We start from the raw sequence: 26,521 nt of genomic DNA, 5'->3' as shown, positions 1-26,521 counted from the left end.
GGGAGGAAATATATAATTCCTTTATTGGGATAAAAAAACGATACTAAAGAGCAGGTCAAGTTCCAAATCCAGCAGTAGGTTTTAACCGATGTTGTTCCCTTTTTTTACTCTCTCTCTTTTTTTTTCTTTTAACAGCTGTAGCTGTGCACAGATGGAAAAACATTTGGTCAGAAAGCAGCAAATTAGTGTTTTCAGGCTGGAATTCTGCTCCTACCGCTCCTCCATTTCCATGCAGCTCAGAACGCCTTATTTCTTCTTAGCATTGACATTTTTGCACACCCAATTCATGCCGTCCTTCAGACAGAGAAAGGTAATGTTAGTCAAGTGAAGGGAAAAGGAGTCCCCCAATCCCACCCGACTGCCATTCTGCAAGTACCGTGGTCTGCCTCCTCATCTACCCCCCGCCTGCCCTCTGTGCCCAAAAACGCTGTGGGTAAAAAACCAAGTGCTTCATTGCTCGGTAGATGTTGTCACACAGAGGTTATTAAATCTTTCATCTGACCATAAAAGTATCATCATCTCATCATGTCGCTATGTGTAGGTCCTTTGAGGAAGGATCACTTTGCAGTCAAGGTACATCAGTGGCAGATGAAGGCTCAGTTCCAGGTTCAGCTACAGATGATTTGTGTAACCTCGGGCAAGTCATCTTATCTTTGAGACCGTGGATTTTAGGGGGCTGTTTGTTATACAGTCAGCTCCCTATTAAAAATATGTCTCTAATTCTCTGCTCAGCTGCAAGCCTTGAAATCCAGATCCACAAAAGCCGCTGAAATAACTGCATCTGGACCCTGCTCCCTGTGCCTCAGGGCCCCCACAGAAAATGGGCCCTGAGGGGTCCCACAGGGGTTCAGTGAGAATAGATGTGGTCACATTTTAAGAGGCCGATATACTCTTTAGGGTATTTCCATAAAAACGTGTGTGCGACATCTCTGACCACTGCAAGCAGGACAGTAACACTTCTGCCGTAAATACTCGAGTCGTGAGTTTATTGCCGAGATCCCAGAATGGGATATGCTATGGAAGGGCAAAGCGACATTTTATCTGCTCCTGTCACTTATCTGTTGTGAGATGTGCAGAACGGAATGCAAGATACACAGTCTCCTCCTATTTGTGTCCCATCAAATCCACTACCTCTACCCTGCCTACAAGGTATCTCTGCCGACAAGGAGGCTCAGGGCAGAAAGAAGGCAGGTAAGGTTTTGTGGATGAGAGGAGAGTGGCACATCTTTGTGCTTGGAAATTGGGCAAACGTCACCTTGGAGCTCTGGAGGGGGAATTTCACTGTATTATGTTCAATGGTCATTTTTGGATCATTAAAACGACAGTTAGACCCTAAGAAAGACCGGAGCCTTTGGGCCAGCATCGTTGCTAGCCCCATGGTAGCAGTGTTGCTGGCTTCCTATGCCCTTGTCCCCAGACTGCCAGAAGGCTGCCACAGACCTCAGCTGCCCCAAGGACAGACGGCCAAAGGCACAGCACGGCAGGCCCTTTGGGTGAGCTGAGACCCACCGCCGTGCCTCCATGTTGCCTCTCAGCCACAAAGGTGGTGGCCATGTTGGAGGGGAGCTAAAGAGTTAAGAGAGAAGAGAGGGAGTCCTCAGGGCTTAATCAGAAGCAGAGAGGTTCTCACTTGAAAATACCAATTCACCTTGATAGCTGCGCTATGTGACACTTCTTATCTGAAGGGGAGCAGCAACTTTTGAAATCAGCCCTTGTTGCTGCATTAAATAAAGAATAAGCGAGCCCAGCTTGTCCTGGGGTGCACATGAGGCCCTACACTAATAACACTTCTAACTCTAACCTTGGGGAGGGATGATGTCTCCAGTTTCATTTATGTATCTCCACAGCAGAGATCAGTGTAAAACAAATTGTCTGAAATCCTTAGAGCAAATGGGAAAAGACGAGAAGTAGATTCATTTTAAGGCCCAGTAGCTTTGTGTCTTCCCCTTTCAATAACACTGATAACCTAGGTGTAAAACATGTAATGCCTTAAGCAATCAATAGCATGGTTTAAAGCTTATCACTTTAGAGAGAGAGGGAGCGAGTGATTCCCAGCATGAGGAATGCCAGGGCTTAACAATGGGGCTAGGAGGAGAGGTGTCAAGCCTTTGGCTTGATTGTGTGCTGTAGAAATCTGCATGATTGCCTGCAAAGAGTAAAAATAAATAAATAACTAAAAATGCTCCCACAATGATTTCAGCTTCCCCTGCCTCGGAAGCAATAATCACATTTGCACACATCATGGCATACAAGGCAAGCAGAGCTCCTCATTCATTTTGAATGTAGGTTTATTTGCTGAACCAGAACAGCTGAGACAGCTTAAAGTAATAAATATCAGCTGACACCCTCTGCTATTCAGCACAGTAATCCCAGAAACAATACCTCACTGCAAAACAACAAACACCCATCCTATCTTCTACCTAATCTGACCACAACCTGAATTCACAGTGATTAAAACTCTGCCTGCTGCCATTTGAGAGCTCGGGAAGGGGAAAGACAGACCGTTTCAGCACCAGCGCGGCAAGGGTCATAAAGCAGAGTTTATGATGGGATTTACCATGGCTGGGAGCCTGGCTGCATCAAGCATGTAACGAGGGCAAAAGAATGACATAGCAAAATGCAAGAGGAAAGGTGAACTCCAAACAGGCTTGAAATACGTAAGTAGGTCACCGAACTTTTAAAGCAGGAATAGATTTTAAAAACTCTCTTCTGGCATGAGTTAATTGACAGAAAAAAATCACATTTAATTGTAAGTATCTCCCTGCCTGACAGTGATAAAGGGAAAATGAACATGCTCAGCTCTATGTGTGTTGTATCAAAGAGCTATGCGTGAGACACCTTCCTCATCTTCAGCGACAACGCAGCTACATCTGTAGCTTCTGGTGCAACTTTGTTGGGGGGCATGTGTTCTGCAGTGTCACCAAATGCTTTGGAGAATAGCAAATGCAATGGAAAGCGAAAGAAACTAAAGGGTACGTTTGCAGTTTTTCTACCTAAGGTTTGAAGCAGGACGGAGGGTTGGCAAGATAGAGAAATCCAGGGAAGCTGCTACAAACACAAAGAGCTGCTATGGGGAAGGCACACGGGAAAGAGGAAACGGTGCTTGAAAGAGTCAAGTCCACAAGGAGTCAACTGTTGTCATCCTTTGTCCCTACACACTCTGTCTCTGTATCTGCATGCTTAAAAGATGGCTCTGTGCAGAAAGTACAATCCCTACAGTAACATTTAGATCTTGATAGATGTCCTCATGCTGCTTTGTTGAGACACAGAGACATTGGCAGGTACTCTGAGGATGGAGACGGATACAATATTAGTATTCCAGCCTCAAGTCAACCCTGGGAAAACTTAGCCAGGGAAAGATTTCAGATCTTTCAGCTTTGCCTTTCTTAGCTCCTTAACAAGCAGCTAGTAAACTTTACCAAAGCAAAGAGAGAGAACTCCAGGGAAGAGGGTAATACTCCTTGCAGAGAAATGCTGCTCGGCACAACCCCGCCTTGCTGCAGTCACATCTGCTATTGTGCCAAGGGAGTTGTACTCTAATGCCCTTTGGGAAAGGACTGGTAGAGCCTTCCCCGGGAGAAATAAAAAGTCCTGCTTGAGATTAGCCCACTGCTTGCTTATTCTCTGCATTATCAGCTTTGCGGCTATGGGAGTGAAGTAATCTGACTTCAAACACAGCGAACAAGTCCTTTCCGCCCCATAAAAAGCCTCCCAATTTCTGCTCCCCTGCAAGCCAGGGATCAGGCAAGGCCACAAACTTGTGACCCCTAATATGACCTTAAGGACAGCAAAGCTTAATCCTTTCATGTAATCCTCTGTCTGCCATAACAAATTGGGTCAGGCAAGTGCAAAATTCTCCATCTCTAGCATTTTTGGTATGCGTTATTTTAACTGTCACTTTCTTCTCCCTCTGCACAGCTAGGACTGTGCCTTCATTATCTGTCATCTCTTTGCACCTCCAGTCATCATACAGGCTGGCTTTTGCAGGCTCCCGCAAGTACATTATCCATTGTTTTTTGCCTGGGTGCAAGCTTTTCTTTTGTCCTCTGAGACGTCGTATCCCTGATGCAGCACTGTAGACTCCCTCCTTACCCTGCTTAAAAATCACAAGACTTTGCCCTGTAATGTGGAAACATGGTTGCTTTTCCTCAACAAGCACCGGCTCTGCCTGCCCCAGGAGAGCTGCAGTCATGGAAATTGGTTTTAAATCACATTTACAAGTAGCCCCAGAACCTTGTTAAGATGTGGAAGATCCCCATCTAGCCTGCCTTGGCTAAGGCATCTTTAAGACAAAACCTAGCTCTGAGGATACAACATTGCCGGGGGGTCCTGTTCTGAATCTTGCCCTTATGAAAGTGCTGAATCGCAGCATCAGCGTAACTTAGGTCTTGGGCTTCATTCTCAACTGGGTTGAAACAGCCAGGGAGGAGAAGGCGGCTCAGCCATTCCCACAGTCCTTTGGGCCAGACCAGCTCTGGCATAAATTAGGGAAGTTTACTGGCTACTCTCAGTTCCACTGGCTTTTAATGGTCTCCAGGGGGCCATTATGCTTGGAAGACTCCAGACACAATACGCTGCAGCATCGTTCTGGAGGACGATTCCTCGGGGCAGGCTGAGCTCCTGCTGCCTTGATCGGAGGCTCTTGCTTCAGACAAGAAACAAGCTGCAGAGCACAGACCGGTCCAAAGCCTTGAGTCATGTTTAATACACACCCTGGCCCCTAAATAACACCTCCAGCAAGAGGGCAGGCTGCAAAGCAGAGGAGTCCTGCCATCCTTCACCCCACCCCAGCCGGCCAGGGTGGAATGCACATAGCTTTTGTGTGCCAAGGACTACAGCTGGAGATCTGGTCACAAAACACAACCCCAAGAGAGCCTATGTGGCACCAGAGAGCCGTTGTGAGGCAACAGTTCCCTTATGTTTCTCTGCTGACATCGGCGATCACCTCCCTCGCTTGCTGTACCCTGTGCAAGGGTCTCGGTGTAAGCTGGTACAGGACTCTGCTCCAGAGGCAGAGCCCAAATGGCTGCGGTGGGGAGAAAAGGCTTTCCTGCTTGCGTAACTAGAGCTGAAGGATAAAACCAGACCAAGCAGACATTTTGCTTGAAAAAGCCTCTAAGCATGAGGGATGCCACTCCTCCCTCAATGGCACCACGAAGTCTGATTAACAAGACAAGTGCTGCCCACGGTTACAGTCAGGAGGTAATGAAGTCTTCAGCTGGCATAACTGGGGCTACCAGCTGGCGTCCAGAGGACACTACATGGGGTTTCCAGTTAACCCAGTCACCTCTCTTCTCAGCCTGCCCAGGACATTGCTGGGCCCCTTTTCCAGAGTCCCCAACGGTTAATTTTAAAAGAGAAGATGACAATATGGATTCCCTCCTTAATTAACAGTTTTATTAAATAACCCATTTCAAATAATAGTTAAATTCTCTAAATTTATATCATTCTATTAACCATAATCTAATCTCATTAACCTTGAAATCCCCAGTCTTAACTACCCAATTCTATACACCATGGTGCTAGCAGCTAAACTAATTAAATGACCTTCAAACTATTTCTCCTTCACGTATTGGCATTATTTATCTTTGCTCACTGCTCCTTCAAGCTATCACAAAAATCTTCCCCTATGAACTCTGTTCCTGCATGTACTCAGTACTAGATATGCCACCACTCTTCCTTGCAAAATCCATCAGCGATGTCTCCAATTTTACTCTAGCTAATATATTCCATCAGCAGCAACGGTTAGCGTGCTTGCTCCTTGGCTTTCATTCTGAATACCTGATGCTTCCATGTCTTCATTTATTTTGCTGTCACTCATTGTCATTTCTCAAAGAAGTCCTTAAAGCAGTGACCTGAGATTTAACTACACATAGAGAGCTCCCGTTCTGAGCCACTGGTAGAGATAGTGTGTACCACGATCCTCAAAAACATCTTTCTTAATCTCATCCTTTAAACAAGTTCTTCTTTGATTCCCCTAAATTTTGAGCATGTTGACCTCTCCTTAGGGTCCCAGGACTGAAGACGCTGTTTCTTCCTGGGCTGATCCAGGTTTTGTTTAAAAGCCATCTCCCAAACCATTTTGCTCAATGAATTTCCAAGGAAAGGGAAAGCTTGGCATTCTCGCTGTCTGATTTGACAGGGCTGGAGATACAGCAGAAGAGAAATGTAGGGGTTCTTTTTCTCTAAGCTGTAGAGAGTTTGCGACTTCCCTGACCTTTCTGCAATAATCATTTATGGAATAAGCTGCAGTATTTAGGGCAATGAGACTGTGGACAACACAGCGGGACGTTATCTGGCCTGCATCTAAATTAATTTGTCTAGATAAGCATGATGAACAAAATATATAGGCCTGCAAATACTTTTATTTAGCTCTTGTCTTCTGTTTTCTGGAAGTGAATGCAGAAGCAGATTTCATTTTCCTGGTAGAGGGTATTGGGCTGCGTATTTTACTCTATTGAATGTATAGGGATGCACTGTACTTCAAGGAGAATGCACAGTAACAAGGCGCTATCAACGAAGAAGTGTGCAGCCCACTCCAGAGAGCCCACAGATCAGCTTGAGAAGGAGGCATTTTTCAAAGCTCACAAACAGAAAGTGCCATTTTCTATCGTTTAGTTCTTCCACATCCAACACCTGTCCCTGGATTTCATCTGCCACTTTACTGCCCCTTTGCAGCTGGAGAGCTCGCTTGGACTTCCATAAACTAGAGGAGGGAAGAAGGTGACCTAGGCCTGCCTGCGACCCTGTGAACTGCAGCCTCACTTTCTTGATCGCATTTCTTTGGACTTTAATATCACTGCCATCGTGGAATGCATTTCCCTCCACCACCACCACTTCAAAATGAAGATTAGAGTTGAAGCCTTTCACGAGATTGGCTGCAACACAGCTGAATTTGTATCTTAGGTAATTAAATAAAGGCCCTTTGGAGGACACCATCTACTACATTTAGGTCTAAACATCAGGTTAAGAATTTTAAATCAGAAGAACTGCTGTACTGGGTCAGACCAATGGTCCATCCAGACCAGCATCCCCCTTCCGGATGCCAAGGGAAAGAACATGTAGGAACAGGCTCTCCCTTGCTCTGTTCCTCCCTCCCAGTCCATGGCTCAAGCTGTTCCTCATTCAAAAGCTGCCTCCAGATTTTAGTGGTCAGTGATTGCCTGCAGATCTCTCCTTCAGAAATTCACTTAGTATTTTTCTGAACCAACTGATACTTTTGGTCTCCACAACATCCTGTGCCAACGAGATCCACAATTTAATTACGCAACTCGCAAAGAAGCACTTACTTTTATTTCTTTTTTGCTGTTGTCTCATTATTTCATTAGGAATGCCCTTCCTCTAACAACGTGAAAAAAGCATATAGTCTATCTGACATTTTTATACCTTATTTTATAAATCCTGAAGATGTTCCCACTCTCTGTCCTCTCTCTTCCAAGCTGCAAGTCCTAATTTATTTATTATCCCCGTGTACAGATGCCACTCTGTGCTACTGATCACTCTCGACAGGATTCTCAAATCTCTCCTAATTCTGAGCAGATATATGGACGATATTTTTTCTGATAAGGGTAGTTAAGAGCCAGAAGAGGTTACCTAGAGAGGCTGTGCAATCTCCATGCCTGGAAATATTTATAACTTGATTGGACAAGGCCCTCAGCAACGTCCTCTAGACTCGCAGTTATCCTTGCTTTAAACATAAGGTTGGTCTAAAGATCTCCTAAAGACCCATCAACCTAATTTTTTGTTGGACTCTATGATTCTACTACTACAAAAATCTTTTCAGATGGGGCAGAGGCAGAAATGCACGTCATGTTCAAGGTATGGGCCCACCATGCCTTTATCCTGCTACAAAAGAAATGTTTTCTGGGATGTTTCTTGTTTGCTTTCTGATAATTCTCCAGCATTTGATTTTCCTCTCTGGCCTTTGATGAGCACTAAGATGCTGTTCCCAACGATCTGCTTCTGAGTAATGGCAGCTAATTTTGAGCCCATCATCATATGTGCATAGTTAGGATTGTTGTTCCTCATGTGCATTATTTTGCACTTGTCAACACTGAATTTCATCTGCCATTTTACTGCCCATTCTGTATTGCGGGCTGCTTCTGCGACTCTTCATACTCAGCTTGAGATCTGACTATCCTGAACAGCTCTATAGCATCTGCAAATAAGGTTTTACTGAAACTGCAGTGAAGATAAATGATATTTAAAGAAACAGAATGTTGAAGACAGTGAAGGGAGTACTCCCGACTGCTGGGATTGCGAGCACTGCAAATATTTCATTAATTCAGGAAAGCCTAAGAGTGAAATAAACAAACCTCGGTCCCATTTACATTACAAAGAGCTACTATACTGCAGGAACTGGCTACAGCACAGGAGCCCAAGACACAGCTATTACAGTTCAGCAAAGGAACACAGCTCAGACCCCTCGGTGGGTTTTTGCTGCCCCACATGCTGCCATTAGAAGTGGTCCTTGCCCCGTGTGCAACTCTTGCGTTTCTCTGGATCAGAAAAATTGATCAGTTTCTCTCTGGCGCCTGCGTTGAGCAAAACGCCAAACGACATTAGTAGCGAAGGTAAATGAGATTTCTAAACTGCACACTTGAGACAGTCAAAGGGGTTAATAGTAAAAGATGATTTGTTTTGTGAAAATTATTAACCTGTCAGCAGTCTCTTTAAAATAAATCAGTGTCTTCATTTGGCCCAGCCAAGGGGTCCTGGGTGGGGAAGCCATCGCTCTCCCCTTTCCTGGGGATGGAGAGATCCCAAGGGCCTACAGCTCCCCCTTCCCTTTGCACAGGCAATGAGACATATGCCCCCCGCATTCTGCACTGCAAGGGTTTGGCTGAGCTGACCCTCTTTTGTGAGGCAGCTGGCCCAGCCCCACCCTGCAGATCAACAGACAACAATCTCTTACAGATGGCCTGCTGGCACAGCAAGCCTGATCCAGAGCCTCACCTGTACTCCCTCTCCTGAAAGAGCTGAACAAGACTGGATCTGCCAGACTCTGTCCCGGATTGTGTGTAGGTTCAGTCCCTCGGCAATCTCCGAAGCAGGGGCAGCCGTCAGCAAATCCTGCTTGTTAGCGAATATAAGCACGGGGACTCCACTAAGCTTTTCTTCATCCAAAAGCTCAGCCAGCTCCTATATCATTTACAAGGGAGTGGGGTGGGGGGGAAGATGGAGAGAGGGAAGGGAAGAAAACCTTCAACCACCAGTGGCTGTCTCTAATTAGAAATATATTTAGGGCAAATGCTAGAAGAGTGTGTTCCAGTGAAACCTAGATCTTATTATAAGAGAGCAAAAATGTATACAATCATCTCTGCCCAAAGTTCAAAAGCTATTTCTTCCAATTACAGGTTACAAAAATCTTCATCTTGGTCTGAAATTAGCAGTTGCCTTAAAGGCTACAACTCTGTGTTTTACCAGTCCCTGCTCCCAGGGGACCAAAATTGATGAAACAGCAAAAAACATGTAAATTGGCAGTATGAGGAATCTGTCTTAAGTTATTGCCTGACTGGCATTTGTACCTGAGCAGCTGATGACACCAGCCCTGATACCTTTGCTAATAATGAGTTTCAGGGTTTTGTTCCAAGTTTTATACGCTGCAATTTGAGCAGGAAAGGACTTTTTTTTTCCCCCCAGAAATGGAAATCTCCCTCACACAAGAAAGTGCTGATGGTTTTGAAGGCATTGGCTAGCTGAAGACAAGCTAGATCAGCTTTACTAGCTGGATTTTGGCTCCATATGCACAGCACACATTGGGTGGCATCTTGAGAAATGGGTTTGTTCATTCAAAACTGGGTGACTCAAAGAGATTCTTCTAATAGCTCAAATCTGAGTGGATCTGCAGTGGATCAACGATGGCTGAAATACTTCATGTCTAGGGTTGTGCAATGGCCTCATGTGAAACAAGCACACAGTCTCAAGTCACTTCCCTATGTGAACATATGACAAACACAGCAGAACTTGACCCTGTAGGGACTGCTGGCGTTGCAGATAGATGAGTACATGAGATTTTTGTGGGCTCCTTACTTAGCTAGGAAGGTCTCATACTCTCAGATACTGTCCTAACATCTTTCATCTACTGGCTAGAAACTTTTGGATTAAATGAGTGCAGTTGGGGAGATGCTAAACTGCAGTGGAAATCTGACTCCATCCCCCCAAAAGCAATGTTTGCTTTGGAAACCAGGATGAGAGAATGGAGTTATAAACAGAGTTGGCTGGGAATTTTTCAGCAAAATAGGTCTTTCATCTGACATGGCTCATTTATTGAAACCAAAAGTGTTTGCGGAAATATGAGGGGTCCAGGCTGACTCCACCTGACTCAGGCAAGTGCTCTAAGCTTCTGCTTCCTCTCCCACTCTTTTGCCCAATTAATATTTAATTACTGATATAAAACAAAATAGCTCCAACAGGGGAAAAATTCTCCCCACCCTTAGAACAACCAACAGTTGTGCTGTTAGGACGTGTCCACGATACTTGAGAGGCGAAAGATTGAGTGCCTCCTTCAAATCAGGCAGAACAGAGGGCTTTAAACTAAATCTCCCATTTTTGGGGAGTAAATCTGTTGCTATAGCTATTTTGGGACACTGTCACTTTCTGAATTTTACAAAAGAAAGTTCAGAAGTCCTATTTTTGTTCCATCCTAAAACACAAAATGTTACAAAACATCAAAATTTTGCAAAACGGAAATCTTATTTTCTGGCCAGTCCTAGTTACAGAGTTCTTAGTTTTTTTTCAATTACATCCAAAAGACAATCAAGTCAATATGATTTCCATTTCAACTTTGTAAATAAGAAAATAGGATTCCTCAGGGTCTTGGTTTGGCAAGGTTTAAAGGACTTAGAGAAGTTTTTGCTTTCAGTATTGGGCTCCATTTGCTATTATTGTATAACTTTAATGAAAACCGTTCTATTTAAACGGAATTAGGCTACCTATTTTCCTTGTTTCACATCTACCAAAATAATCTGCATTGATGTTGAAAGGCAAGTCTCTTGAAATGCAAATTTCCATCATAAACAACAAAATCATCTTCCTAACTTTTGTGAGCAAGGGGCACTCAGAAGCACTGAGTTACTTCAAAGGAAGCTGGGCGTAAGTAACTTACCTGACCCGTTTCTTCAAACCTCTTCCTATCTGCACTGTCAATGACATAGATCTGAAAAAGAAATGAGAGGAAAAGTTACTCTTCCCAGAAGACACTCTTCCACAGTATCACATGCTTAAGTGAGCTGAGCCTAATAATTATGCTTTTGGGCACAAAGATCCCCAGTATTATTTATAGCAAATGTTGACAAAACTTCATGACGTTCTGAAAGGAGAGGAACCACCTCTTTTAAAGCTGGGGGGGGTGGACAGCCACGTGGGCAGGATCAGAAAGGAGCTGGGGGCAGTACTGGGATGCCCTCACCATCTCCACAGCATCTATTATCTGAAGAGAACAGGAGACTGCCTGGTATCTTTTCAAATGACCGGCTTACAAGCTGAAGCTGAGCACAGGAGGGCAAAACCTGGGGAGCCAGACATGGTCTTTCACCCTAGCAAACAGTGTACAAGCACTGCACTGGTGTGACTACGCCATGCTGCCCTCTAGCAGGATGCATCACCTCCTCAATAGGCCACCAAGGCACACAACGGCACTCAGGGGACAGATGAATATATTGGGGACATTGAGTTCCTCTCCATCAGGCAATCCTACTACAACCTCCTGGAGCAGGTGGTTGGGGAGGAGGGCTGGATCCAGCCTGCAAGACTCCATCTTTGGCTGCCAGCTTGTCCACCAGGATGATGGAGAAGACAGGGAGCAGCTGGCTCACAAAGACTGACAGCAGAGTCCTGCCACCCTCTCAGGGCTGGGTACCACAACTCATGGTCCACAAGGAGGTCCCAACTAGACACCTGTCCCCTAGTATGGAGAAGGCTGGATCCCCCAGCCCGCAGGCTCCCTGCCTTGGGAGGGGGTCTCCACCCTCTCCAAGCAGCGTGGCACGTGCTGATTTCTTTCTGTAAATGCAAATGAGCCTTCTCAGGCTGCAGCTCTAGGTCTGCACAGGCTAAAAGGCTCCTCAAAGGTCCCCCTACACATGTAATTAGTAAGTCCATCCACTCTCCTTCCCACTAGCAATGCTATTGCAGTTCAGAGTGCACAAGTTATCAAGCTACATCTAAAGAAACAGGGAACCTCAGTAAAACACTCAGGCAAGAATAGCCTGGTATCCCTTTTTCATTACTTGATAGGGGAAGGTTTTTGAAGGCGAAGGGCGCTGGGACAGCAGACGGGGACAGGACTGGTGACAAACACTGAGCATTTTGCTTCCAGTCCCTGCCGTTCCCCATCAGCGGTGATTGAAGCTGCTAGCATGTCATCTGCATGCTCTTTGGTGGCTTACAGGGAGCAAGTGTCAGCCTGGTTTTAAGGGAATAGATGAGCACAGCACCCCGCCATCAAGATAAATGGCATCATTGCAGGCAGTCTCAGCATAAGACTCCACGCTTCCAGGATAATTTCGACCAAATAGTAGGGGGAGGGAAGATCTCTAGCAGCAATATCTATTAAACTGTAGGCACTCCTTTAATGAGCAGTGTTAAGAGTTGTTTGAAATGGGACCAAACACGCAGCAGGACAATCTGTATGCCAGGCCTGAGGAGGTAACCCAGCAACCTCGCAGACCTCTCTGCTGATTACTTGGGGTCTGCGGTCCTCCCGGAGCCAGGCTGATGCACACTGACAGAACCTGGGGGACACGCAGCAGGGCTGGACGCAGCTGCGTGGGGATGCGTCAGCAGTGCCCGCACTTGGTGCCACATGATGGGGAAAGGCCTGCGGGCACAGCGTGACACACAGCCTCTCCCCGCAATATGATCCCAGGCACGTGCACCAATACTGTATCAGCTATGCCCATCCTCTCTGCCCCTCCCAAGCACCCACCCCTGTGCGTCCCATTTGGGGTAGGAAACACAGACCAAAAGAAAGAAAGAAGCTGCAGGGCTGGCAGTTGTGCTCTGGGGTGAAACTGGACTGTCATCTGTCCTCCTTTGGGACATCTCAGGGGAAGCTTAGCAACACATGAACACAATAGTCAAGTGCTACTTCTCAACTGAAAGGCAGCACCTCCCATATTACGGTGCTGCTTTAACTGGCAAGGAAGAGCTGAGTCCCAACTAGCCAGGCTTCCTCCTGCACCGCTCCGTTCCTTGCTAGGGAGCTACTTTGCAAGATGAGAATTGGAGACAACAGCACTCGGGGCAAAAGCCACAAAAGCACAGCACAGAGAAGGTAAAGTATGGCTCCATTCCTTGCTAGGGAGCTATTTTGCAAGATGAGAATTGGAGACAACAGTGCTCGGGGCAAAAGCCACAAAAGCACAGCACAGAGAAGGTAAAGTATGTGCGGAGTGCCTACTTCCAAACCAGAAAGCACTGTGCCAAATAGCTGCAGGTGCCTGTCTGAATATGCAATCAGCCAGATATCCACACCTTATTTGCCTGGGTTAAGCTTCCAAATATCACAGGTGTGTGATGCAAGACCAAGCTCTCATTCAAAGGCACCTGCATGGATTTGAATTTGCAATCACTTCCTGCTTTTTAATACCCTTTAGAGGGTCCTTTCTGCTTTGTGCAATATAGTTTAGGAGAAGACAGTGGCAGGGGGTCCTGGGAACTGTAGCGTATCTCATCTCCACCTTCCTTCTATGGCCAGGGCCACACAAGACCGTTTCTGGCTGTGGTGCTCGGTAGCACGGTTTGCCAGTTTGAACAGCCATTGAGTACACCATGTTGGAGAAATGGAGCTTGAGAAAGAAATTACCGTACAGCTGGGTGCCTCCTTTGAGCAACAGGCCAAAACAAAACCTGGCGTAAGTGGATTGGGCAGAAATTGCAAGTGGTGGGACTGGATGAAGAAATAACATGAGGGATAAGTTAGCTCAATTTACAGAGGCACAACCTGCACCAGGTTAGTCAGAGGGTAAAATTACTGGCTAAAACAGGGGTGAGGGCTGGCAGGAGAGAGAAAGAGAGAGAGAGAGTCATCAGCATATACTTGATTCCAGTTTTGGTGTGTATGGACATAGCAAAGCACTGCACTAACGTGCTGACAGCTCCTAGTCTGGGACGGGGTGTCAGCATGGAGTGCAGGCAGGGGAGCTCAGGTCCATGTGCGCACCAGTTATTCCCTCTAAATTCACACCGCCGCTTCCCCCAAACTGATTCTGCTTCTATCTACCCATTTTCTTACCTGTATGAAAAGAAAGGTTTTCTTTGTACATTGCTTTAACTGGGGTGGGAGGAGGGCAGGGAAAACAGCTGCTTTCATCTCCTTCAGTCTTCAAATTCACCTTTATTTCTGCACCTCCCATGCAGCACACACTGGGAAGGGGGGAAGCCCACAGGCCAGTGTAGCTCATTGCCTCTGCCAGCAGAGTCTTCCAGATACTGTTTTGCGGTTGCACAGTCTCTGCAGCCTGAGCACCTGCCATAACAGGCAAAGATCCCCTAGCTGCTGCTTTGCAGTGTTGACTTTGATCTGCACACCTACTGCCTCCCCACCACACACAGCTGCAGAGCTTGGACTCAGTGGGCACAATCACCTCACAGCCATGCCATGTCCCCCTTCGTGATGGCTACAGAGGAGCACGTGAAGTGTGTCCTGCTAGTTTCTCAAACCCAGATCTTTCCCCTAGGAAGATCTCACCATTACTCTTTGCGAAAGCAACCAACTGGGTTTATGCTGTGATGGCTCCTCTCAAACATCAGATTCCAAATAAAGGCTGAAAAAGGGGGATCTGCAAAAAAGATTACTAAGGGTTTATTGGTCCCATTTAAATAACAGCTTCATTTGGACAATGTTTTCTAAACCTGCAGGTGCAGCCAGGCCCTTCAGGACCCCGACACGAGCCTTGGAGTAGAGTCCTATTCCTAGTTCACTGATCCTTCCATGGAAGTGCACTGAAGCTCCTGACACATTAGTGAGTACGTGTGTGTGACAGGAGGGAGGAAGGGTGTCTTTCTGAGAGAGCTTCCCGCTTTCCCACGGGAGCCCTGCAGACCTTGCTTAGAATAGCCTTTTCTCTGTTCCCACAAGCAACATTGCTTGGGGTGGGGAGAGGCCTGGAGCCCCCAACCTGCCTTCATCCTGGCACACGTGGCTGCATGTTAGAGGTGATCTTTGAAACTAGTCAGGACAGCACTTGGAGGGTCCCAGGGTAATGTGCTCTGGCATGGAAACACAAAGGTCCTGCACTGTAAATATAATTGTAGTCATCTGTAGCTAATTGTAAGGTAATTACAGCTAAGTTGTCGAAAACATTAAAGGACAGTCTTTATGATTAAAGGAGCAAAAGAAAAGACAAGGGGTCTCTCTGTGTCCCTCAGCCAGAAGCTTTCCTATCTGATGCCAGACATAGCATTTAATTCTGCCGTGCCTCAGTTTCCCCATCTAGAAAACAAAAGCCCCATACTGACCTACCTCTACACATGAGGCTTAAGTCACTAATGCCCACGACAGACCTTCAGAGTCTCCAGTGAAAGGAGCTATAGATGGGTAAACTACAAGTTATTAATGTTCTTTCATTTGAAGGAGACTGAGATGAGAGGAAAGGAACTGGCTATAACCAGCACCATCCTGTGAAAGTAAAAACATACAACTGAATGATTTCTCCAAACACCACTGTATTTTTCTTACTGCACCCAACCAATCTTGCCATTTTACTCAGAATAACTCCTGTTACAATGGCAATGGTGTTGCTGAGGACTAGGACATTACATTACTTGTTCCTGAATTTCTGGCTGAGACCTTGGAAAGCCATTGCATGAACACAGCATTCAACTGCAGCCAATACTCACAAGGATATCAGTGTTTTCAAAATAGTTCCTCCAGTATGGTCTGATCTTCCTCTGTCCGCCTATGTCCCATACGTTCAGCTTGAAGCCTTGAGACTGTACACTTTTGATGTTAAAGCCCTGGAAAGAGGAGAAACAAAGCCACATAGAGCATAAACCTGAATGGCTGGATCATGTACATAAGGAGACATTAACACCTTATATATCCCATGCCTGCAACATGCAGCGAGATGGGCTGGGCAGCCACAAAGATGGATCGGCTGTGGGAGAGGTGCTGGTGAAAGTGAACACAGCCGCCAAACCATCAGTTCGCCAGTGTTCTTGGGTCAAGGGTTGATGCTGTCATGGCTACAAAGACATATGACGCAGTTAGTGCCCTGGGAGGGCTCAGCAGGGTGGGTGCAGGAAGAGGTGGGAGAGCTGCAGATAAGGAGAAAACAAGGGTGCTGTGAGAAGCACGACTGAGCTTGTGAAAGCTGAGTAGAGAGTCCCAGCTAACATGAAGCCAGAGGTCTTGGCTCAATTCGACACGACACAGCTAATGCCAGGCTTAAAAGAGCAACAGCTGCACGTCTGAAGGGTCCATTTCATCAATTAGAGCACCAATTGAAAGGGCATTCAAGTAGAAAAACAGGATGTGGCATGGGCTGGCAACATGCTGCCCCACCACCCAGGGGACTGGGGCTTGGAATCAGGGTGTTGGGGCTGGGAGCTTTGGGAGGGAGCTATGGGGTGAGGGGAAGCATCTCCCATAGCTCTCTAGCAACCTCCTCTGGTCAACACAGGAGCAATGCTGCAGTGCTTCTGATGGAGACAACCCTCACCCCAAGCCTGAGGCTCAAAGAAAGGGGACCAGAGGCATCAGAGAGGGAGTGCTGGAATATGCAAGACCCTTGGAGCTGACTGGGTGAAAGACTCAAGGAGACAGGGGCTTGCCCAATGCTGCACCATCCCCTGTACGTGTCCCCTGTTTGGCAAGGGCAACGGGAACAGTCTCATCCATGCAATCCTAGCATGACCCAAAAGCCTTCTGCAGAACTCCACAGCACTCATCCACTTTTGCACTACCTGACAGATCTGGCCTGGCACTCTCTGGCTCCTTCAGGGAGCCTCCTCTTATGCAGATAACATACAAACTTAATGGTGTACCAGGCTCCAGTTGCTTCCCCTTTTACTGAAATACTCTGCTGAATCCTTAGTGCTTTGTATAATAAGGCAGGTGGGACCACAAGAACTGCCTTGAGCAGGGAAAGGCCTTCCTCACCTGTGTTGGTGTGATGTGGCTGATGTCCTCAGATGCCAGCTGTTTCAGGAGTGTGGTCTTGCCTGCATTATCCAGTCCCAAGAGGAGGATTCTGACCTCCTGGTCTGGGGCGCTTTTCAGTTTACGCAGGATTGACAGCAAACCCTAAATCCGCAAGAGAGATCATAGCTGTTATTTCCCCCTCTGACTCTCTCCCCCCACCATGCCCGTGCCCTCCTCCCTTGAAATGGGTTCTGTATGGCAGTGGATCCCAGGACACCTTGAACCCCTTCCTGCAGTCCCTATTCCCATTTCCTCTTCTACTCCTCCCCCTTGCCCCAATTTTCCTTCACCTCAGAGAGTATCGGCGAGGTCTCAGACAGCGCAAATGTCGCTCAGTGGGGTGCACCACTGGCTGCATTGCTCTTGTCACACAGCTGTTTGGCATTCCTTTTGCCAGGAAGACAGTGCCTACGGATATCACGTGTAGGAGCTGCAAACCAAGTCCTTGCAAGCTCTTCATTATCTTTATCAGAGGGAAAACCCCATTAATTTAATCTCCCTCCTAGTTAACTGCAGGTTACTGTGTACCTGACATCAGTTCTTTTCATAGTAACTCCCTGATCATCTCAAACCCCGTTTATCTGTCTAAAACATGCTGGACCCATGGGGCACGTGCAGTTCTGATTCTCAGGACGTAGCACTTAACTATCTCAGATCACCACACATCCTCGCTAAGAAAAGCACAGTGGATTTCAGTCATTAGCCAGGCTCAGCTCTCTGAGCTGACAGTATCACTCAGGATTAGGAAACAGAATATGCAGGTCAGCTCATTTACAACTGTGCACGTTACAGCAGCACACCCAAGCTTTTGTCAGTGTCACCGCTCAGAGACCTGCACCTCTTTAAAATGGTTGGAAAAATATTCTGGATCCTGGCACGTAACTGAGAGATGCAAACCACCCCACTTCCACCTGCCTCTCGCTGCCCAGCCCAGCCCCACAGGAGAGGGGCAGTTGCAGCCGAGGGCACAGGAGCAGGCTGCGAGTCCACAACTGCCTGGGTATCCTTGGACACGTTACCTCGCTGCTCTGCACCCCCCTGCTTGGCAGGGACTGCTCCTCAGAGCCTAAGCAGCGCACACCACACTGAGACCCAGCCTGGGGACACAAGATACTCTTGCAACTAATTTGCCTAAGCAAATCCGAGAGAGGAATACACCTACAGCCCTTTCTGGAGCCCCGAGGACTCCTGCTCGGTCTCTCCCAGACAATTCCCATGTCCTGAAGGGCAATGGCGAGGTGTTTCTCTTCAGCCCACTAAGACCCAGAGCCAGGAACAAAGTTCAGATATCAGCACAAACCCGGGCCCATCTCAAGCTTTTTTATTCTCCCATTTGCAAAACGGAGACGATGCTTCTTGTCGACCTGCAAGGGTGAATCAGTTAAATGTCATGAAGCGCTCTGTTGCTATGAGGAACTACACCCTCTAAATTGGGAGCCAAGGACTATTTGAGCCGTGAAGGTTGCTCCCGATTCCCTCCAGATCACGGCAATCAGAAACCTGTCCTCAAGATAAAGAGCTGCAGGACGCGGTACAACTGTCACCGCTGCAACGTGTCCCCTGTCTGTAGCAGTGCCCTTCTGCCGCCTCCTGGAGAGCCCCATCTCAGCCATTTGGAAACCGCTGCTTTCAACCGCTCATCACGCTGCTCTGAGGTGTGGAGCGTTTTTGGAAAGGACACTTTCGCTACAGATCGCAATGCCAAAGCTTTCAATTATGTGGGATGAAAACACATAGAGATTCAAATGCACGCGAGATTTGATCCACCCCTCTAAGCATTTTTGATTTGCAAGTAATTTATCGGTTTTCCATTTAATTACCAGACACAGCTCAAAATACGTGCACAATGTGTAAGAAACAGGGAGAAGAGAAGGAACTTAGTAAAACTGGGTTTGAAGGATATCTGCAGAAAGTTGCAGGACTGCTACTGTTGCTGTGCTTTTAAAAAGCACCGTGGAAAGCTGAGGTTCAGAAATTCAGAGCTCATGCAAGGAACTGCAACACTGCAGTCTTACAGCCCAATAAGTGGGCTCAGGGTATCACCTATTTCATAAACTGGCTGGTAAAAAACTGGGAATCCAGACCCTGCTCAAGAGCTGTTAATCAGGAACGGGGTCTGCTTGGTAGAGGGTGTCATGCCTGCACAGTGCAGGCACAGTAAATCCCCAAACTGCTTTTAGTCGAAGCGTACAGGCCTGTAACATCCCGTGCTGAGCCCTGAGGGCCAGATGCTCACAGCTGGCTCTCGCCCATGGGCCTGTAGCTAATGAATTTGAAGGGCTGTGTTCAGTGCAGCCAGTCTCTGCAAGTTCTCCCAACCCAACAGCTCATCTCCCTGGACGCAGTGCCCAGCCCATGTTCTGCCCCGATGACAGTACTGCCACATGTCTGGCGGAAGAAAAAAGGAACAGTGACAGAAATACCTCTAATGGTTACTTGTTTACATGCATGTCCTAAGTGCCCTTGACATCATTAAAAATCACAAGTTTTAACTGCATGACTAGCAACAGACATTTTCTTTTCACCTGCAGTCAAATTTACAGTTGTATTTGTTGGCTTGTAAATCCATGGATTTCAGCTCGGTGTGGACAGACCCCACAGGAGCAGGAACTCTAAAATTCACACATTCTCCCTCCTTTCCAGGGAAGCACTGAATTTCCAGTTCTTATGGGCCTGACCCAAAGCCAACCCACACCAGCCAAAGTACTACTGCTGACTTCAGAGAGCTCTGAATCAGGCCCTATTATTTTAGTTTATTGCTCACAGTTAAAAAAAAGAAGCTGTTGAAATGCTAATCCTATTCACAGCACCACTTGCTAAGAGCAGAGCAGCGTGTCCCAGAGCAGATCAGGATTAGGAGCCTTTATATTTCAGAATTCAACTCCAAAATACTGAGTGCAAAGAAATGTATTACAAAGTATTGCTTATCTACCACGGAGCAATTCTCAGGGGTCAGGAAGAGGAACAGTTGTAAATGTTAATAGAGCTTCTCCCATTGTAGACGGATGCTATTTCTGGGCTAGTATGACAGCCTACGAGAAAACGATCAGCATCATTCCATATTCTACTCAAGTGACACTGCTGCTTGGCTGATCACAGGATTATCTGGGGTAGCCAATAGAAGAGAAGATATATATAGAAATAAAAGTATTCTCTAAGGTATAAAGTAAGCTGATTTAAAAGGCTGGAAGACAAGCAAGGCAACATAGAGAAGTGGACTTTATTTCAGTAGCTGCCGGCACAGGTTACATGGTCTGTATACACAACTTAAATCAAGAGCCAAATAACAGTATTGGTTACTATGATTGTTACTATTTTTTAAATATTATTTAAAACTTGCACCCAGCATTCTCCCTCTAGTTAGTGAAGATTTAAGATTAAGAAATCCATGCACAGATGGGTTTCTAACTTTTTTTTTTTTTTAAATTGGTCTTACGAGCACACTGGCTAGGAAGATAGAAAGCATTTCCTGACAGCTTAGTAGACTGGAAAAAATAACTCAGCCGAGTTCCCTGCTGCGTGCCACCACTATGTGGGACAAGCAACCCAGTGTGCACACACTGATGGACGAGCACTTCTCTGCTCACAAACACAATGCTGAAACTAACTTGGGCTGATGAGAGTCAGAAAGCAACCCCTTGTTATTGATGGGAGATGTCAGATAGAAAGCCATGAAATGGGAAAATTTGGTGCAAAGAGGATGCTCAGAAGCAACAGGAGAGAAGCAGGCCTTTGAAGCGGGGCAGCAAACAAATGTCTCGATGCTGGGACTTAACCTGCAGTGAGGAGGGATGATGCGCAGGATGCCTGCATGGCCGCCAGGCTAGCGGTACTCGCTCACTAGGGTGTCCAGGACGAGGAGCAGGACAAGACTCGAACAGGACAGTGGAGATGTTAGCTGGCTGAGGAGGTGCAGAGACGACTCACAGGAGTATAAGGGCAGTGTGTCATTTGCACAAAACTAAGCAGACTGCGGCATCTGTAACAGAGAAGGGAACTGCAGATGCTGTTCAGATAATGAACAGCACAGCATGGCAGCGCGTGCAGCCCTTGGAGAAGGGCAGCCATACACAGCAACTCAAGGCTGGGCACAGTCAGCCAGCAACCGCTTCTTGGTCACCTCTGGGTTAAGCAAACTATGTTTGATATCAGATTGGCTTGTTTAAAAACATCTTTGTCCTTGGTGGAGATGGTTTTCTTTACAAGCACCATGAAGAAACAGACTGATGGGGTCAGCAGTGAGGAGACTGCATTTTCCAGACAGTGAGTGGGGACATACAAAAAGGAAAAAAGACTCCTGACAATTACTATGAAATCAGAGTGGGGCATTAAATTCAGAGATGCAACTAAATGGGCAAGAGCACTCATAAACACATCGAGCATGAAAGCACAGCTAACCGTCTTATTAGCATTCTTCAGAAAACAGGGATGTGTGGTTTTATGAAAGTATATCATCGCTAGGTTTAAAATACCCACTGAATTATCAAAGGACTTTCAGTTATAGTCCTTGGTGGAGATGGTTTTCTTTACAAGCACCATGAAGAAACAGACTGATGGGGTCAGCAGTGAGGAGACTGCATTTTCCAGACAGTGAGTGGGGACATACAAAAAGGAAAAAAGACTCCTGACAATTACTATGAAATCAGAGTGGGGCATTAAATTCAGAGATGCAACTAAATGGGCAAGAGCACTCATAAACACATCGAGCATGAAAGCACAGCTAACCGTCTTATTAGCATCCTTCAGAAAACAGGGACGTGTGGTTTTATGAAAGTATATCATCGCTAGGTTTAAAATACCCACTGAATTATCAAAGGACTTTCAGTTATAGCTGTATGCAGTAATCTCTTAAAAAAAAAGACAGACATATATAAAAATACAGTGACATTTATAGTCCTAGCTAAGGGTTTTGTGGGTTTATTCAGCTTTAAATCCATGCTGTATATGGGTCTTTTGAACTAGTTGATGCATGTAACTACATCCTGTACCACAGAAGCCGCTGAAAGGAAGATTCACTTTATAGGCCAAAGCAAAAATTGGTTTGGGACAAACAGAGCATTGAGATAATCTGTTTAAATATTGTATCAGATTGGCAATATAAAGCCATAATGGCACAGGGCATGGATAAAGCATGGCCCACAAGCCACTACAGAGCACAGTTGATTCGTATTAGGAAAGAGAAGTAAATGTATTCTGTTTAACTTTATTAGCCACAAAGCTCAGATAATGAATTTAAAGTAAAACCACCCTCAGTCACCAGCAATTGCTTATCTACTAGACGTGGATATTTAGCTAGAATCAAATCAGTTCACCGAGATGCAATACAGCCACAAAGCTCAGCACCTCAGCCTGCTGCTGTGACCACATCTCCCCCATCTATACACCCCTGCACGGACGCCCTCTTCTCCGCTGCTGCAACCACAAGTCACTTGTCTTCACCCTCAAGGCCCTTCCCAGCCAAGTGCATCTGCCATGGAGGTGACAGCTCCTGTCTCCCCATGGCTCGTGATGCCAGCCCCAGCACTGCCGAGCTCTATTCTCAAACCTTTGTGCCTTTCCTACAACCGTGGGAGAAACTTCAGAAAATATCCATAAAACCACCCCGTGATTCTCCTGCTAATTCCTTCTCTGCCACACCTACAATCCTTGATGAGGTTTAGGCATCGAACATGCCAAGTTCGAACCTGTCCTGGCCTCTCCTTACTTCTATCGCTCAGTTATCTCTCACCTCAGACAGACCGTATTTCCACGGCGTGGGGAACATCTCTGTGTTCTGCCTGCACAGCACCTAGCGCAGCTCTGGCCCACAATTTACTTTTAATTAATCAATATGATAGCAGTTCACTGTTTTTAAAGAGTAAGTTAAAGATAGAGGGTGCACGTGATGGTTTCAGAAAGTCACGCAGGAGAAGCTGACATGGGGGAAAACGGGGGTCTTAGTTGAGCCAAATATCCTGCCTTCAGCAGTGGATATTTGAGGCTACATTTGTCATCCAGGGTGCAATCCTGCGCACACAGAGCTGGAGGAGGGGAGTCCTTCCTGACAACTGCACTGATTAGCTGGTGCCCTGAAGAATGACGTTTGATTACCTTTATCTTCGGCTGCAGAACTGCAAATGTCACTAATGGTCATAAAATCACCCAGCCTTTTGCAAAATACAACCAAAGTAAATTAATCTATTGAGCACAATTTATTCAATACTTCTTACTCTGGCAAAACTCCCCCAAAAAATCATTTGCTTGCTGCACGTCTCCACCATATGGTGTCATTCAATGCAGGCTTTCTTTCCTGCATTGAAATCCAAAATTTAACGGAGTTGAGTCACCTACAGAGTTTTTCCAGCTCCAACCTACTAACACAGTTTTCTGCCAAAGGGGCTGCACAGCACTTTCTGGTTTGGTATACTAACCAATACCAGCATGAATCCTCCTTTTGTAATTAAAACCAAACTCCTCTGGTTTTAGCAAGTTTGAAGGAAGCGTTATGCCCTGCGCAGAGATGATGCCCAGTACCAGATAATGTCAGCAGTCTTTGTCTGGTTTCAGGACTTGAAAGTCCTGGCCACTTGCTGGTATACTGTCCTATCTGCAGGTAGTTTCTCATATCAACGTCTCAGCAATCAGTAAAATAAACCAAAAACATGACATGGAACTGTAGTGGGAAACTAAAGCAGCGAGGCACTATTAAAGCTCTTGAAAGCATTTTTTTTTTTTTGATGGGGCCATTTTAAATAGAGCCTTACTGCCAAGCAACGAGGGATGAAAGAAATTCTGGGTACTAGGTACACCTACAGCAGGCAACAGATAGATGCTGTTTTTGCTAGAAACACAAGCTCAAGACCAGGAGAAAGATGCCTGACTACACATTTAGCTATGCTGGTATTTCATCCTCTCTACCAGATCTGCCTAGTGTCAGCTAGACACTTCGTGGCTCAGTTTCCTCAACTGTAAAATGGGGCCACGCTTTGACAACCCTGGTTTTGACACGATGATGTCATCTTCAACCAATGGTTTTAAAAAAACACCAGCCATCCTCTGGCCCCAGCATGTATGAATAACATACCATCTCACTCAGTAAAGATTGTTATTACAGTGACAAGGAAGCCACAAGCTCTGCTTCACACAGCATTTCCTAAACTTTGGAAAGCTGCATATCCTTTCATGTAGCAGCCTCCCTTCACCCTTGCTGTGTGCCCACCACAGATGCTGCTTAACAGCGCCAAAGCCTTCAGCGCTACACATCCCTCATGCTATGCAGTTTTATGGCTCATCTTTCCCTCCGTGCTCCACCTATGACCTTCCACCACCCCTGCCCCACAGCTGTGAGAAATGCTGGTATGCTCTGCAGAAGGAGACACTTCCCCTCTGTACTTACTCACTTGGATGAACACCGAAATAATTTAAACCTCAGCATTAACCCTCTTACTGCTGGAGTTGGAGCAAGCAGTCGTTGAAGGGGGTTTAAGCACTTCCCAATGCAATCATGACATGCCAGAAACATGCTCAGGGGCAGCTACCACAGCTCAGATGACAAGCAGTAAATTGTTACATCAAGCTGTCTGGATCATTTCTGACTGCTGACCCACAGCCCCAGGCTGCCATAGCTGCTTTGGATATATTTGCTGGTATTTCAGAGAGTTTCTACCACTAAGGATTATTCTGTTTTAGTGAAAGTTGAGAACCTAGAGAGACAGGACAGAGCTCTGCAGTCCTCTGCCCAGCCCAGCCAGTCCACCAGGCACCCCGAAACGCCACCCACCCTGCCTGAGAGGCTGCAATTCAAAAAACAACTCCCAGAAATGGAAAATAGACAAAGAGGCAGTAAAATGTTGTATCAAATAACACGAACACTGGAAAACACCCAGTCCGCCCTCTCCACACACAAAGCGCTCGGATAACAGCAGCCAGATCCCAGACTACCACAGCTTATCTGGACATCACAAGGCAGAAGAGCAGATTTGGCTAGCAGCAGCTGCAGGCCAAATGTGTCCCACAAAGCACTGCACTGCTGGAGGCAGCTGCCCTCATCTTTACAGCAGATGTCCATCCTGTGACGGCTTCGGTGTCTGGTGTGACATGTTCCATCATCAACTGATCTAAAATAGAGCAGATCCCACAGACCTTATCTCAATCTCTTTCTCTGTGGCCCAGCAGGTGGGGACGCAGCCAGAATTAACCCAGTGAAGAGAATAGCTGCCTTTGCTGCTCTTGCTTACACCTCCTCCCATGCTGTCTACTTGCATGAATCTAGCTTGTGTCCAGAGGGCTCCTGGACAAAACACTGCTTCACCCTTGGGAAAGCTCTTTCCTCATTGCCATTTCCTTCTGCCTGTGCTCTCTGCACATGCTGCATCCTCAGCAGCAGCTCCCCCACCTACCGCAGCGCTCTCTTACCACCCCTCACCAGGCAGCCCTAATCCTTCCTTCCAGTCCTTGCCGGACTCTGCCAGCATCTCAGTTGTCCCACCCCAACTGCTCCAGCATCTAAACCCAAGTTGTTTCCAACACCCCAGTCCATCATTCAACCCCAACCTCGATTCAGACTGTGCTACACCCTTATCACCCTGCCCGTCTCCCAGCATTGCCCTCCACCCTAATCAGATCCTCCGCTGCATCCAAGACCCCAATTCCTCCCTTCAGTTCACATTGCTCCCTCTCAAACAATTCATCCCTCCCCTTGAACACTTCTTTCCTCCCTGAGTCCTCTCTTTCTCTCATCGGTATCAAAATTCCACTTCCAGCCCCTCCCACAGTGTATTCTTATCTCTTCTCTTCAGCCCAGACTGTCCCTCATCTCTCCAGCCCCTGGCAGAAACTCCCAGAGCACACAACATCCCAGAAAACTATCCTAGCCAGCCAACGTTGACTGGGTTTTCCCAGTTACTCACCAGACTGTTCATCCCACCCAACTGGCAGGTTTCTTTCAGCCACTGAGCACTGTGCCTCAGCCCTGTCCATCCCCAAACACCCAGCCCCTTCAATCCAGGCTTTCTCTGCCATGACTGAACGCCCCTTCTAAGGCTATCTATCAATAACATGCCCTTCCACCTCAGCAAGCTCTCCTATAGCTCCCTCAACTCCTGCAGCCAGGATCCAAGCCCCAGGGTGGCCCCGTTCCACCTTGGCTGGATTGTCCAGTGTCCCTTCACAGTCACAGATGCTCCCAGACTCTCCACAGTCAATCCCTGAACACTGTCCTCCATCCTCGCCAGGCTCCTCCATTGCTCCTTCCCTCCTCAGGCCAAACGGGCCACTGCCATCCTGCTCCCCAGCCCTCCTGAGCACCCAACCTTCCTCCATCATGCCTTCCACACCCAAACTGAATCAACTCCAGGCAGGCTGATCCCATCCCAACAAAGGCCCCCCGATAGCACC

General features: G+C 46.8%; 1 protein-coding gene across 1 annotated transcript; it reads right to left on the bottom strand.

Moving 5' to 3' along the window:
- ARL3 (ADP-ribosylation factor-like 3) lies at positions 1-26,368 on the bottom strand. Its single transcript, XM_009323276.1, has 6 exons — positions 26,267-26,368; positions 17,105-17,248; positions 15,844-15,960; positions 11,108-11,158; positions 8,956-9,141; positions 1-294 (listed from the first exon to the last, which is right to left on the bottom strand). Exons 1-6 carry the CDS (start codon positions 26,366-26,368, stop codon positions 247-249), a joined length of 648 nt encoding a protein of 215 aa, XP_009321551.1. The 3' UTR covers positions 1-246.
- Positions 26,369-26,521: the final 153 nt, after the last annotated feature.

The sequence above is a fragment of the Pygoscelis adeliae genome, unplaced genomic scaffold, assembly GCF_000699105.1.
Source record: "Pygoscelis adeliae isolate BGI_AS28 unplaced genomic scaffold, ASM69910v1 Scaffold294, whole genome shotgun sequence".
Taxonomy (NCBI): Eukaryota; Metazoa; Chordata; class Aves; order Sphenisciformes; family Spheniscidae; genus Pygoscelis; species Pygoscelis adeliae.
This window is presented reverse-complemented; position numbering and strand designations above follow the sequence as displayed.

Excerpts from the sequence above, each read along its gene's own strand:
- ARL3 (XM_009323276.1), bottom strand. The coding sequence starts at position 26,368 with ATGGAGGAGCCTGGCGAGGATGGAGGACAGTGTTCAGGGATTGACTGT. Across the intron at positions 11,159-15,843 it reads TTGAAAACACTGATATCCTT|ATCTATGTCATTGACAGTGC; the intron begins GTGAGTATTGGC and ends TTTCTTTTTCAG. Across the intron at positions 295-8,955 it reads TTTCAGGAGAGGGAGTACAG|GACGGCATGAATTGGGTGTG; the intron begins GTGAGGCTCTGG and ends CTCTGTCTGAAG.